This window comes from Abrus precatorius, unplaced genomic scaffold, assembly GCF_003935025.1.
Source record: "Abrus precatorius isolate BTA unplaced genomic scaffold, Abrus_2018 Scaffold7, whole genome shotgun sequence".
Classification (NCBI taxonomy): domain Eukaryota; kingdom Viridiplantae; phylum Streptophyta; class Magnoliopsida; order Fabales; family Fabaceae; genus Abrus; species Abrus precatorius.
In genome coordinates this window covers 9742363-9758038 of record NW_020874417.1, presented here as the reverse complement: position 1 = coordinate 9758038, position 15676 = coordinate 9742363, and the positions used below count along the sequence as shown (strand labels likewise).

General features: G+C 37.6%; 1 protein-coding gene across 1 annotated transcript; it reads right to left on the bottom strand.

Moving 5' to 3' along the window:
- Positions 1 to 4386: 4386 nt before the first annotated feature.
- LOC113871444 lies at positions 4387 to 4947 on the bottom strand. Its single transcript, XM_027508541.1, has one exon. The coding sequence runs from the start codon at positions 4945 to 4947 to the stop codon at positions 4387 to 4389; it is 561 nt and encodes a 186-aa protein (XP_027364342.1).
- Positions 4948 to 15676: the final 10729 nt, after the last annotated feature.

Sequence of the window (15676 nt, the reverse complement as noted above, 5' to 3'; positions counted from 1 at the left end):
CCATATATTAACAAGATATTAAAATATATAAAAAAAGGACAGAACTTTATATCAGGAAGCCTGTAACCTAATCTTTCATTATTTAGCCACACACCATGCTATCTATGTTACGTGAGTAGAGCATGTGAAGAAAAACATACCGAGAATGCAACGTTCAAGATTCAAACAAAAAGATAGAGTGATTGAGCTTTTTTCTTCTTCTTCCTTCGGTAATATCTTCCTTTTGAGCTCTTCTTCTCCTTCAGTGTTCTCCTTCCTTTCTATATTTTTTTCTTAAGATCTTTTTTCTTTTCCATTTTTGATCTCTCAATGAAAAACTTTTAGATAAATCTGTTGTTCCTAAAAAATTTTCCTTTCTAAAAACTCTCTCAGAATTTTTTCTAAAAAGATGCTCTTTATTTTTTTATTCCCTGGAAACTTGTTCTATCTTTAAAAAAAAATTTGCTTTCTTTCACCGAACCTCCCTCTCAGATCTCTTAGAGAGACTTGTTATCTCTCTCTTCAAATATTTGAAAACTCGATCTTTTCTTTCTACTGATTTTTTTTTCTCCGAAAAAAACAACCCCCTTTTAGATCCCTTACTTGAGTTTTTATACCCCCTTCAATCTCACATTTTAGGGTTTTTCTTTTACAAAATATCAAAGTTCTGAGTTTTCCTTTTTCATGCTCAAGACTGATTTTTGATATTGGAGTATAGGCCTGTGAAGTGCAGGCTGCTGTTTCTGGGAAGCAAAATCCCTTTTTTCAAAAATTTTCCATTTTTTGTAAAACAATTTTATTATTTCATTTTTATTTTTTTAAAAATTTGGAGGTAATCCAGGAGAGGAAAAAATTGGTATTCACAGTTGCCCCTCTTTATTCAGTTCCTATCAATCAGAGATATTTTGAAGTTAGAGTTGATGAGAAATGAGTAAAGAAGTGAATCAATTTTTGTCTGAAACGAACCAGGTGTATAAGGAATACAAAGACAAATATAGTGAATACTCAGCTGTTAGAGAAAGTCGTAATTTATGATGATTTGTGTTGAACAAAATTGTGAAGCGACATGGAGTCTCGACTAAAAACAAAGGATACCAGACAGATACTGGGCTTAAACAATAGGATAAAAAGGTGAAGAGTGTCAGTCAAGTTCTGGGTTTTAATTGAAAGGTAAAAAGTGCTAGTGAGATCCCGGGCTTTAAAAGAAAAGGAAAATGTGTCAGTCAAGTACTGGGTTTTGATGAAAAATAAAATGTGTCAATTTGATTCTGGGTTTTAACAGAAAAGTGAATTGTGCCAGGTAGGTTCGGAGCTTTGACAGAAAAGTAAAATGTGTCAGGTAGGTTTTAGGCTTTGACAGAAAAATAAAATGTGTCAGTTCGATTTTGAACTTTGACATAGAAGAGAAATGTGCCAGTTTGGTGCTTGGCTTTGACTGAAAAAATAAAATGTGTCAGTCAGGTTCTGGACTTTGACATAACAGTAAAATGGTACCAGCTAGGTTCTGGGCTTCAACAGAGAAGGGAAAAGTGCCAGTCAGATTCTGGGCTTTGACAGAAAAATAAAATGTGCCAGTTAAGTGCTGGGCTTTGAGAAAATGCGAAAGATACGGTTAAGTTTTAGGCTTTGACAAAGACATAAAGGGACTTGGACAAGAAAGGTAAAAAGAAAGATAGAAAAATAAAAGGTTGATCATGTTCTGGATTGCAAAAGAAAATAAAAGGACAATCAGACTCTGAACTTTAACAGCAAAAGTAAGACAGAAAAATAAAGAGATCAATCATCTTCTGAATTTTGTTGAAAGGTAAAGTACCAAGTCAAATCCTGGACTTGGACTTGGACTTGGACTGAACATAAAGGTTGTGAGGCAGATAATGGATTTAAATTAAACTTCAAAAGGTGACAATGGATAAAAATAAATACATGCTAATGTAATGATGTGATTGCACAAACTGGATGAATGTTAACATTTGAAATGAAGTTATTGCATGATGAAGTCAAATGATATGATGAGACATTAAATCAAAACAAACTCTCTCTTTTTCTTTTTTTCTTTTTTTTTGGGATTCTAATTTTCCAACCTTATCAGAACATGCACCTCAAGGTTCATGAATGAGTAAGCTCTTCGATCAGGATCAATTCTTTCATGAGATCTGAACTGGGTGAGCCATGAACCGAATTGGATTGCCATTTATTTTTGAATTGTCATAAGGAGACAACTTCTTCTGTCACGCTAAACTAATCAGGAGATTCATCAAACTTATTGTGTGAATTTTTTAAGCTTATTATTGTAATCGTATTTTCTTATTACCCTTTTAACAATTTGCATGTTTCCTTTTAGTATATAATTATTGAAATGACAATAAAATGTTGGTTAATGTTGTTGAAGAAGTTGAGTAAACAAAGTGGCGTATATAAGCTGAATGGAAGGTGACAAAAGTCAAAGACAAATATTTTTGAAACATAAGATGACTGTAATAGAGAAATGGTGAATTTACAAAGAAGACTTACAACATAATAGAAAAACAAATACATCAAACAAAAGATCAGAATGACTACAAGAATAACGAAATATTATGCCGATTAAGTGACGTCTTCCAACTGAACAGTACTAATCTCCCATGTAAGTTAATCATCTATTAACAAAATTGCCAAATAAAATTGACCCAATATGGTATTTTGAATTCATCTTCCATTTGATTTAACTTCTACCTCTCAAAATTGTCCCAGTTTAGTATTCCAGTCCATCATATTTACCAACTTGAACCGCTTTCTTGCAACTGAAGTCAGTACCCTTCTGAACTGCCCTTTCAGGTTTTCAATTCAGTGTAGTATTTATTTGTCCTTAATTTTTGCCTGAGCCGCTCTTTCAAGTTTTCAACTCACCAGGTCGCTCTAACTTTTGCCTAGGTCACCCTTTCAGGTTTTCAACCTAGCGAGCTGTTTTCTTTTCTTCTTTTTCTCTTTTTTTTATTTCTTTTTTTTAATTATTATTTTTTAAGCATAGTATTTTGTTTTTACAGCATCAGAATTGACGGGGTTTGGAAGATCTTGTCCATCCATGTTTGTGAGGATTAGAGCTCCTCCTGAGAAAGCCTTTTTCACCACATATGGTCCTTCATAATTCGGGGACCACTTGCCACAATAATCTTTATGCGTTGGTAAAATCTTTTTGAGCACCATATCTCCCTCACTGAATTCTTTTGGACGAACCTTTTTATCAAAAGCCTTCTTCATCCTTCTCTGGTATAGTTGACTGTGACATAACGCATTCAACCTTTTTCCTTCAATGAGATTCAATTGATCAAAATGAGATTGTACCCATTCTGCTTCCTCCAATTTGGTCTCTATTATTACTCTTAAAGAGGGAATTTCGACTTCAATAGGAAGTACTGCTTCCATTCCATATACTAAAGAATATGGAGTTGCCCCAGTTGAAGTACGAACTGAAGTTCGGTATCCATGCAAGGCAAATGGCAACATTTCATGCCAATCTCTGTATGTCACTACCATCTTTTGGATGATCTTCTTAATATTTTTATTGGCCGCTTCAACTGCTCCATTCATCTTTAGGCAATAAGGAGAGGAATTATGATGTCGAATCTTGAAATTGTCACACAATTCTTTCATCATTTTGTTGTTCAAATTAGTGTCATTGTTTGTTATCAACTTGCTTAGGAGGCCATACCGACAGATCAAATCCTTTTTAATGAATCTCACCACCACATTTCGGGTCACGCTAGCATATGAAGCAGCCTCAACCCATTTTGTGAAATAGTCAATAGCAACTAGAATGAAGTGGTGACCATTAGAGGCTTTAGGTTCAATGGGTCCAATAACATCAATTCCCCACATTGAAAAATGTCAGGGCGATGAAAAGACATTCAAATTTTTTGGGGGAACATTAATATTGTCAACATATGTCTGGCATTTATGATATGTCTTCACATAACGAAAGCAATCAGCCTCCATTGTCAACCAATAATATCCAGCCCTTAGAATCTTCTTTGCCATTTCATGTCCATTGGCATGAGTCCCAAATGAACCTTTATGAATCTCTTCCATGATCTTTTGTGCTTCTGAAGCATCCACACATCTAAGCAGAACCATATCATGATTCTTTTTGTAGAGCACATCTCCATTCAGAAAGAAACTCATTGTTAACCTCCTCAATGTCCTTTTGTCATTTTCAACAGCATTTAATATGTATTCTTGGTGTTTTAGGAAATTTTTAATGTCATAATACCAAGGTTTACCATCAGATTCTTCTTCAACCATTTGACAATAGGCAGGATGATTAAGCTGTTGCATCTTTATGAACGACATGTCTTCTTTTTGACTCACTACAGACATTGATGATAAAGTGGCTAAAGCATCAGCCAATTGATTCTCCTCACGAGGAATATGCTAGAAAGTAATTTCATCGAAATACTCCACCAACTCTCTGATATAGGCTTGATAAGGGATCAATTTGACATCGCGAGTCTCCCATTCACCTTTCAGCTGGTGCATGACCAAAGCTGAGTCACCATACACTTCGAGAATTTTGATCTTAGACTCTATAGCTGCTTGAATTCCCATAGCACATGCTTCATATTCAGCTATATTATTCGTACAATCGAATGATAATATAGTTGCGATCGGGATATATTGCTTCTTTGGAGAATTCAGTATAGCACCAATCCTGTGTCCGAGTGCATTAGAAGCACCATCAAACATCCTGACCCATTCATCTTTTGCTGAAGATTCTTTCTCATTAAACAAGGCCATTATATTTTCATCAGGAAATTCATATTGTATTGACTGATAATCATTCACCGGTTGATGAGCTAGAAAATCTGCAAGAGCACTGCCTTTGATTGCTTTTTGAGTAATATACACAATATCATATTCTAACAATAGGACCTGCCAACGAGCAATCCTTCCAGTAAGGGCTGATTTTTCAAAAATGTATTTGATTGGGTCCATTTTTTACACCAACCAAGTCGTGTGACACAACATGTATTGCCTTAACTTGCGAGCTGCCCAAGCCAAGGCACAACAGGTTCGCTCCAACAAAGAGTATCTAGCTTCATAATCAGTGAATTTTTTGCTTAAGTAATAAATGGCGTGCTCTTTCTGACCTGATTCATCATGTTGACCTAAAACACATCCCATGGATCCTTCTAACACTGTCAAATACATAATGAGCGGCCTCCCTGATACTAGTAGCACTAGTATCGGGGGATTTTGCAAATATTGATTTATCTTCTCAAAAGCTTCTTGACAATCATCATTCCACTCCATCGGCTGATTTTTCCGTAACAACTTAAAAATTGGTTCACAAGTGGCAGTTAGTTGGCATATGAATCGGGCAGTATAATTCAATCTCCCCAAAAATCCGTGAACCTCCTTTTCAGTGCGAGGAGGCTCCATTTCCATGATTGCTTTTCCCTTGTTAGGATCAACCTCTATTCCCTTTTGACTAACTATGAACCCCAACAACTTGCCTGATTTCACCCCAAAGGTACATTTGGCAGGATTCAACCGCAATTTGAATTTCCTCAACCGCTCAAACAATTTGTGTAAATTTACAACATGGTCTTCTTCAGTCATTGATTTAGCAATCATATCATCCATATAGACTTCAACCTCCTTATGTATCATATCATGAAATAAGGTCACCATCGCCTTTTGATATATTGCCCCGACATTTTTCAAACCGAAAGGCATGACCTTGTAGCAAAAGGTGCCCCAAGGTGTAATGAATGTGGTCTTCTCCATATCCTCTTCAGCCATTTTGATCTGATTATAACCCGAGTAACCATCCATAAAAGAGAAAAATGAATGTTGAGCTGTATTATCTACTAGCATATCAATGTGAGGCAATGGAAAATCATCCTTAGGGCTGGCTCTATTTAGATCCCGATAGTCAACACACATCTGAACCTTTCCATCTTTCTTGGGAACTGGTACAATGTTAGCAACCCATTAAGGGTATTTGGCAATAGCGAGAAAACCTGCATCGAATTGATACTTGACCTCCTCCCTACTCGACTATGTCAACATCTAGACCTGGCATATCTTGATAAGACCATCCAAAGACATCACTATAATCATGCAAGAGTTTAATTAACTTGTCGCGCTCTTGTTTTTTCATGAGGGTGCCTATTTTGATTTCTCTCTTTTCATCTTCACTTCTTGATCGACCAATCTTAAAAATTCTGAGGGTAAATCAACATCACTATCATCTTCGACAGCTGGATTAATGGGACAATCAAAATTAGTGGATAAGATATTAGCACTGTTACTTTCAAACATGTCACTTTCGGATCTGCATTGTGTGAGAGTTGAGACACAAAAAGAAAATAAACAACAAGATTCAAGCAATGAAGAAAGAAGACACAAAAGGTTGCTGAGAATTTGAATTGCATTTCATTTAAAAACATACTTAAAAGGAAACATGTGTCCCAACTTACAAAATAAACTAATATTTTAAATTGCAAAAAGAAATCATATATCATTCTTTCAAAAAGTAATGATATCCTTAAAGCTTTGGGACAAAACGATAGGATTAACTTCAAGGATTACTTTGAATAGCTATTAAAAATCACAAGTAACTCGATGATCTCCCAATTGCCAACTTCTATGTTCAGTGGACAAGTGCGACCTAGGTTCACAACCTCTTCTCCAAGTACATCTTCATCAGCAGCAGCCACTGAGTCTTGAAACTCAAATCCAACACTGTAGAAGCTTTTCAGAAAATCACAAATGGGGACCCCTTCAGTCTTAGGCTCCTTACCTTCCAACCTGGCTAATCTTCATTCTTTCTTTTCCTCTATGACTCTCCTCTTATCAGCTTTAGTGTGCGTGTATCCCAACCCAAATCTATCCTTATTCTTATGGAGTTATAACCAGTTTGCTGCTTTCATGATGGTTTGTCCTAACACGTATCCATACTGAAAACCTCCGTCAAGCATGACTTTAGCAGTCATTATGGATGTATTAGACAATTAAAGCTTTACAATTGAGGCTCCTTCTCCAACATAAGTAGCATTTGCAACCTCTAAAGCCTGAAAAGAGGTCTCTAAAGCTTCTTCAGCAGCTTCAATATAAGGAGTGGACGAAGGCTTACTCACCAATACATCTTCTTCACCAGACACAATCACCAACTTATTATCGATGATAAACTTCAATTTCTGATGCAATGTGGATGGTACAACTCCAACAGAATGAATCCAAGGCCTCCCCAAAAGACAACTGTAAGCCGACGCGATATCTATTACTTGAAACAAAATTTGAAAAGTGCAAGGACCAATTTGGATTGGGATTTCAATTTCTCCAATGACCTCTCTCCTTGTTCCATCAAAAGCTCTTACTATCATGGCACTGGGTTTCATATGCGACCCATCATAAGGTAATTTTGACAATGTTACTTTTGGCATCACATTCAAAGAAGACCCATTATCAATAAGCACTCTTGCAATAATGTGATCTTGGCATTTCACAAAAATATGCAGTGCTTTATTGTGCCCCATTCCTTCAGCAGGTACTTCATCATCGGTGAAGGTGAGTTAATTGTTTGAAACAATATTACCAACAATGCCTCCAAATTTGTCAGTAGTGATATCATGGCTGACATGAGCCTTATTTAACACCTTCAAAAAAGTCCTCCTATATGGCTCAGAATTTAGTAACGGGGATAAAAGAGATATCCTTGCTGGAGTTCTGTTTAACTGTTCCACAACTTGATATTCACTTTGCCGAATAAATTTCAAAAACTCACAAGCTTCCTCATCAAACTCGCCTAATTTGGCTTTTCCCTTTGAGGATCTCTCTATCTCTTTTACTCGCTCTTTTCTCAGCTCTTCAGGTGTATAAATACGACCATTGTGGGTCATCCCACCAACACCAGCAATGCTTGAGACAAAAAGAGTATCAAAATTGACACATTGGGTTTGGTTTTCCTTACAATTGCTGACATAAACCTCTGGATCATACTTCCATGGTACTGCTTTGTTGTCCTTGTAAGGAAATGGAGCCGGTACTTGTATAGTGATGGGTCTAGGTCCATTGCTACTTGGGGTATCCACACACTTGGTATAATGGATGACCAAAGGTTTTGGAACAGCTGAGGATTGCCCACCAACAGTCAAAACTTCATTTTTTTCTTTTAGGTGCCCAATTTGGACCACATGCTTGTCCACCAGGGTTTGTAGTACATGCTTGAATTCTTCACAATCTTCAATAGAGTGGTCTGCATCAAGGTGCAAATCACACATATTTCCTTCATGTACAAAACCCTTAATCAAGTCAGTTTTGCACAACTCAGCAAAAATGACCTTAAGAGGAGTGGTAACCTCTTTAACTTTCCTCTTTAAAACACATGCAGACTGTTCCTCGATGGCATTTACCGACGGTCCTCCATGCCCGGGTAGGGGATTACTCCTAATGTTAGGATTATCCTCCTTGAAATTCAACCATTTGGCATTCATTAAGTCTTGCACTTTGAACTTCAAAGCCCTACAGTTCTCTGTCGAATGACCAATGCCACCAGCATGATATTTGCACTTAGCATTTGAGTCATACCCTCTTGTATAAGGCGGTTCTACAGGTTTCATTGGACAGGGTACAACTAATGCACTTTGGAATAGGCAAGGTAGTAACTCAGCGTATGACATAGGGACTGGGTCAAATTGAACTTGCCTCCTTTCTTGATTGTTTTAGGGTCTTATTTGGTTGGGATTCAGGTTTTGATTCCAATGTTGGGGTGGTCTCATAGGTGGTGCTATGGGAAAAGTGGGCGAAGTAGGTTGGTAGGGTCGCGGCTGATAAGATTGGGGACTTGGATTTTGTGAGATAGCATTGACATATGGGTAAGACATTTGAGGGGCAGGAAATGTAGGTTGGAACTGAAAAGGTGCAGGGTTAGGTCTGATGAAAGGAATTTCTCTTGGCTGGAAAGCTATAGCATTGGTCTCTCCTTCCTTCTTTCTTCCAGGACCATTTGTAAATTTCTTCAAATTGGAGGGTCCGCCAGAATTGTGAAATATCTTACCACTCCTCATTCCTCCTTCTACCCTTTCTCCGATAATTACAATATCCGAGAAGTTTGACGAACACTTCCAATCATCCTATCATAGAAAGGTGATTGAAGAGTATCAATAAACATTGCCACCATTTCTTTTTCAGAGAAAAGGGGCTCCATTTGAGCTGCAAGGGGCTCCATTTGAGCTGCAACTTCTCTCCATCTCTGAGCGTATTCTTTAAAATCTCATCCTCCCTCTTTAACATATTCTGTAGTTGTAATCTATCAGGAGCTATATCAACGTTGTATTTATATTGCCTTAGGAAAGCATCAGCCAAATCTTTCCAACTACGAATACGAGTACACTCAAGATGCACATAGCAACTTAAAACTCCTCCAATCAAACTATCTTGAAAAAGTGAATTAGCAACTTATCATCATGGGCATGTGATGCCATATTCCTACAATACATGGTCAGATGACTCTTTGGGCAAGTCGTTCCTTTGTACTTATCAAAATCAGGCACTTTGAATTTTGGAGGAACTATCCCATCTGGGACCAAGCAAAGATCTGCAGCTTCTCTAATGCCATAACTGCTCCCCTCAATAGCTCTTAATCTTTCTTCCAATATTTGCAATTTTTCTCTGGATTGGAAGTGCTCCTCTAATTAATTGGGCTGAGGTTCTTCTAATGTCTTATGGGAATGGAATGATGATATGGCTGGGTTTCCAGCAGGCTAGGATTAGTGATTTGTGGTTGGTGGTGGATCGGTTGGTTTAGGGTAGGTATAGTGTGAGGTATATGAGTTTCTTGGGGATGGGCATTTTGAGGGTAAGCATATGATAGGATGGATGTTTGGGTAGGTTGGATTTGTGGACCTGAAGGTTGTGCAGGATTGGGTTGAATTGATGGTTGGCCAGTGTTTGGTGGGTTCTCAATTATCGGTGGTGTATAAACTTGGGGAAGGTCATATGGGGGAAATTGGACATCTTGTTGATTGAAAGCTTGTTGTGGAGGCCTTTCTACATGCAAGGTCAAAGGCACCATTGTTTCATGAGGAGGAAAATTTTGGGACGGTCCTTGTGTAGGGGTAAAACCTGGTGGATAGGTAGGAGTGGATTGTGCTAGAGGTGCTTGAGTAGGGGTCCCCTCTGTGGTTCTTCTCTCTAAAGACTTCAGTGCCTCTAGGATTTGTGTCATTTGTTCCTTCAGCTGGTTAACATCATTTCTCAATTCTTCATTGTGCTCCTCTAACTCATCCATGATCCTTGCTTGAGCGCGAGTTCTATAAGGATGCTTTAGAAAACGTTTCCCCGTTATATTTGTTTAATTTTCTGAAAGAGTTTATAGCCAGGAAAGAATTAATTAAAATGAAAAGTGCACTTAAAAATAACGACCAAAGATTAAAGAATCATCACAGTTGTTGAGTGTCTTCAAGCCTTTAACAGAAATTAATGTACGATTCTTGTCAAATGAAACAAACCAAAATATACTCCATAATCAAATCAAAACATCAAAGAACATCAGAGTTTGATTCAAAATACACCTTCTTTTTCCTACCCATACATAGTCTACCCATTCTCCAAATCATTACATCACCCCTTCCTAGCCCTAGCTATCATTCCTTTCATCTATGAGACCAACCAGTTGTAATGGCTAAGGAAATATTTAATTTCTTGAGGTGTCGTGTAGAAAAAAGTAGTTGTCTTGGCCTTTGACAACATATACGGGAGGTTGTCAATCGCGACATTAGCTAATGATGCAAGTTGTATAAAGTGCTTGATCCAATACTCAATGAGATTATCTCCTTCTTCTATCTGACAATCTTTCACTTTCACAATAGCTTCGTACTCTTTCATGATTCTAATCACTTTCTATTTTTCAGCATTAATTTCGGCCTCGCATGTCATGACAATTTTCTTTATCTGCTCTTACATGTTTTGCACTCGTGTTTGGAATTCATTGACTTAATTCAAAGCTTCTTCTTTATCTCTTTTTGCCTTGTATAATGCACCCTTTAGTTGTTGTTTCTCATATAAAGCCGCATTTCGCTTATTCACCCTCAATCACAATTCCTTGCTTGCAGCCTCAAGGCAACGTTGAACTTTGGCTGCATGGCTTTGCACAGACTTATACTTCTTACAAACCTCTTCATAGGCTTGTTGTTTTTCACTATTTTCTCTTTTCAAAATGGCGCAAGTTTGGTGGCTCTCTCGAAGCTCCCTTTCTACCCTTACATTCTTCTCAATCATCTTAGCCAGTCTTATCTTTAATTCTTTTACTTCTTCATTCTCAAAAGGTTCTAGATTAGATGGCTCACTTTCTTGGGAGGTACCTGGATCTTTGAATGGTGACTTAATCTCTTGGACTCTTTCTTTAACCCATTGACGGTAACTTGCTTTCACTGCACAACTTCTCACTATAACACCTTAATTTAATTTAAATTGTAACACCTTAATTTAATTTTAATAGATAAAGAATTTCACAAATTTTTAAAATAATAAAATTTCCATTTTCAATCCAAGTTCATTAAACATTTCAAATAAAGAAAGGGTTTACAAATTATATTAAATAGTTGCTACAAGACTTATTTCAAATGCAACAGTTTTCAAAATAATATTCTAAGTCCTATAGCAGTTCCATCCACCCCTTCACTGAGCCCGGTGTTGATCGTCTTGACTACCTGAAAATGAATGTAAGGGTGAGTACTCTACACTACCAAAACATACAACTAAGCATAGAGTCTCACCTCTAGCACATTTTCAATACATTAAACAAATACAAGCACAGACAACATTATCACATCAACAAGCACAAATCATGAACCTATGCATACGCACGCCAGCCACACTCACATTTACACTGTGATCACATATTGTCACCATGAATGGTCGCCGGTTATCTCCGCCTCATGGATATCACATGGGCAGTCACGGGTCGCTTAGCAAAGGTAATGGTCAGAGGTCTAGTCAGGAAGAGAGTGTGTGGCCTGTGGTGCACCCGTTCCACAGTCGGTGTCACCATCACTCCCTTTTCTCCAAGGTATTTCTACCGTCCTCATCTCCCACACCCCCAATGTATCGCTGAACCATTCATAGCACATTACAACGGCGTTACATGCCCTAATCACACACATTTCAGTATACGACACATAGCTCATATTTAACAGTTACGGCACTAGGCCCACATTTCATTTTCACAATACACACAGCATATAGCCCACAATTCATTCAAGACACACGGCTCCTAGCCTATTTCCATTCATATTACACGACCCTCGGGCCCACATTTTCACACAATATTCATTCAACTATACGGCATGAGTGCCTATACCGATTCCCAGAATCACATCCAGTACATAATTCACATCATTTCCTTGCATCCAATGGCAACCAACACAAGCACATCACTCAATTTCACAGAATATGTTAGAGGTCGGACACCTCCAGACTCAACCCAATTTGTACAATTCATCAATACACATAACCTCATCTTCTATTTCTATCACATTACTATGTTTATTCAAATAAACTCATTCTTAACAAAGATAACTAAGGTAAAGTACTCCCCTTACCTCAAAAACAAAGACCTGACATAAAACGTTGATGGAATTGCTTCCCCACACGGATTTTGTCCCTAAAGCACATAGAAATTCCAAGGGAACTTAAGGAAAACCTCAGAAAATGAAAGTAAGGGACAAAAACTAAAACCCTAGCCATAGAACTTACCTCCAAGAGCTCCAAACACTTCCCCAATCCTCAATTTAGCTTCCAATCGGTCTTGGAGGGCTTTTAATTGGTAGGAATGGGTTTGGGTAGAGAGAATCGTGAAGGAGAGAGAGGGAAATCGTGAAAAATAACCCTCTTCTCAAACCCTAACCCTTCAAATACCCCTCTAGTCGCGACACTCTCGCTACAGCGACACACCCCAATCACACACATTTCAGTATACGGCACATAGCCCACATTTAACAGTTACGGCACTAAGCCAACATTTCATTTTCACAGCACACACAGCATATAGCCCACAATTCATTCAAGACACACGGCCCCTAACCTATTTTCATTCATATTACACGGCCCTCAGGCCCACATTTTCACACAATATTCATTCAATTATACGGCACGAGTGCTCATACCGATTCCCAGAATCACATCTAGTACATAATTCACATCATTTCCTTGTATCCAATGGCAACCAACACAAGCATATCACTCAATTTCACACAATATGCCGGAGGTCAGAAACCTCTAAACTCAACCCAATTCGTACAATTCATCAATACACATAAAAAAGTAGGGTAAAGTCCCCCCTTACCTCGAAGTGAAGACCCACGCTCAAAGTCAACCATGGAAGTGTTCCCTACACAGATCTCAGCCTAAATACATGGGAGAATTCCATGAGAACCCCAGAAATCACCCAAAATCAGAGAAAAGAAAGGAAAATCGAAACCCTAACCATTACCTCCAAGCATTCTCCACACAAATTCGAGCTTCAATCTTGCTCCCGAACGGCTTTGGAGGCAATTAATCGGTGAAAAAGAGTTTTGGGGATGAGAGGATCGAAGGGAGAGCTTGAACCCTAACCCCCTTTAAATCTTTTTCTAGTCGCGATACTCTCACTACAGCGAAATATTCTCGCTGTAGCGAGGTCTCCTCGCTGCAGCAACATGCCCCCTCACTACAGCGAAAAAACCAGAGAGAACTGCACTCTGATTTCTGCAGAATCTCGCTACAGCAAGACTGCACCTAGAAATGCACCCCAGACTATCGCTCTCTCACTACAGCGAGACGTCTCTCGCTACAGCTAGAAGGCGACAGTTCTGGTCCTTCCTCCCAGGCCCTCTCACTATAGCGAGACTCCTCTCGCTGCAGCGAGAACTGCCCAGTGTATCGTCCTGCACTCAGCCTAACCAGTCCAATTCAAACATACATCCACCCATATATAAATATGTATAAATACACATATTCATAGCACATTTCTAAAAATACACACACATGAGAATACCGTTATTTTTTATAAAATCAACAGTAATTAAAATTACAAAGTTTGGGACGTTACACAGATATCCAGCAACTATCTATGCTAAGGAAGACCTCAAGGGATCCCAGGGGCAGTGAAAGTATGAAATGATAATTCCAAGTATTAAGAGAGAAGAAGAGTAATAAATTGAATAATTAATGATTGTTGAATGTATATGAACATGATTGATTGTTGTATTGTGTGACTTAATTGTGGATGTATGCTTGTGATGAATCCACGATTTATATATATTTTGTTTATCTTTTTATAGATTTTTAATAGAAAAATAAACTTAGAAATTATAAATAATATAAAAATCTCATTTAGGTCAATTATCATAGCTTTCTTAATTTTTGTCTTATTTACACTAATTTCTATAAATATATTTTGCAATTTTGATCATTTAAATAATTGTACAGAAAATTCTAAACAAATTCTATAGATTTTTGGATCTTGGGAAAATATGACGTGGAAGTAACTACTTTTAGACACCATAGTAATCACTACAGTGAGCCAATTTCAAAGGACAGTTCAGAGTAACCACTTTCAGAAGCAAGAGTAATCACTCCAAAGGCAAAAGAAGTACCCCAAGCTTGTGCGTGTTCACTCTCGTAAGCAAGAGTAATCACTCCAGTGAAGCCCCAGACTAAAGCACCCTACGCGTGTTTATTCTTGTAAGTAAGAGTAACTACGCCCGCCCAAAGTAAGTACTGTCATACAAGGGAGTGATCACTATAGAAGGGAGAAAACTTGTGGATGTTGCGCGTGTTTACTCTTGTGAGATAGAGTAATTACTATGAAGTGGCGTTAGACTTAGTATAAATAGATTTTTAGTAATTAGGGTTAAGATCTTTTTGACACTTTTAGATTTTTACCAAATTAGGACACTTTGCAGAGCTTAGGTCAGTATTGGGTGACAACCAAGGGTCCAACCTAGGGTTTGATTTTCATTTTCTTCTTACTTCTCTTTCATTTACATTGATGTTGTTGATTTCTCTTCATTTTCATTTGGTAATTGTGAAACTCATCCTTATGGAGGGTTACACCTTTTGTAATCCCTAGTGAGGTTTCGCTTAGATTCTTGAATTCCTGGGTTTTGAATGTTAATATAAATCCTTTCTTTCATGAATTTCTTCTTCCTAATCTCTTGAATTGAATTAATGATTGAATGAGGGGGACATTGCTTAATTAACCCTAATTCATTTTAATGAGATTATAAACTTGGGTTGCTTAATTCTGGGTTTATTTCTAAGGTTGCTTAATCTTGGGATAAGGGATTAGAGTCCACCAAATTGCATAATTTTGTATGGAAAATTGAGGTTGGTTTTTGCTTGTAAAATTAACCTAATTCTGGAAAAAGAGGAAGAGTATTAAATCTTAAGAGGAATAGGGATAGAATCTACATGAATGAACTAGGAATTACGATATTCTATTAATTGAACTTTATAATTTTGCTTCTTACTCTTTGTATTGAATTTGGAATCACACAAACTCCCCTCCCCAATTACTTGTTTTCTTAGTTAATGTTTTTAACATGTTTGATGCGTATTCTCAACTAATGTCATCGGAGACAACCTAGACTTGCATCATAGACTATATTAATTTTTCTGCATATTTTGATAAGGATTAGCGACAAAATCTTTATGCAAATCTAGTGATCATCAGCTT

What these genes read in the sequence shown, in the direction of transcription:
- LOC113871444 (XM_027508541.1), bottom strand. Translation starts at nt 4,947, where the DNA reads ATGGACCCAATCAAATACATTTTTGAAAAATCAGCCCTTACTGGAAGG.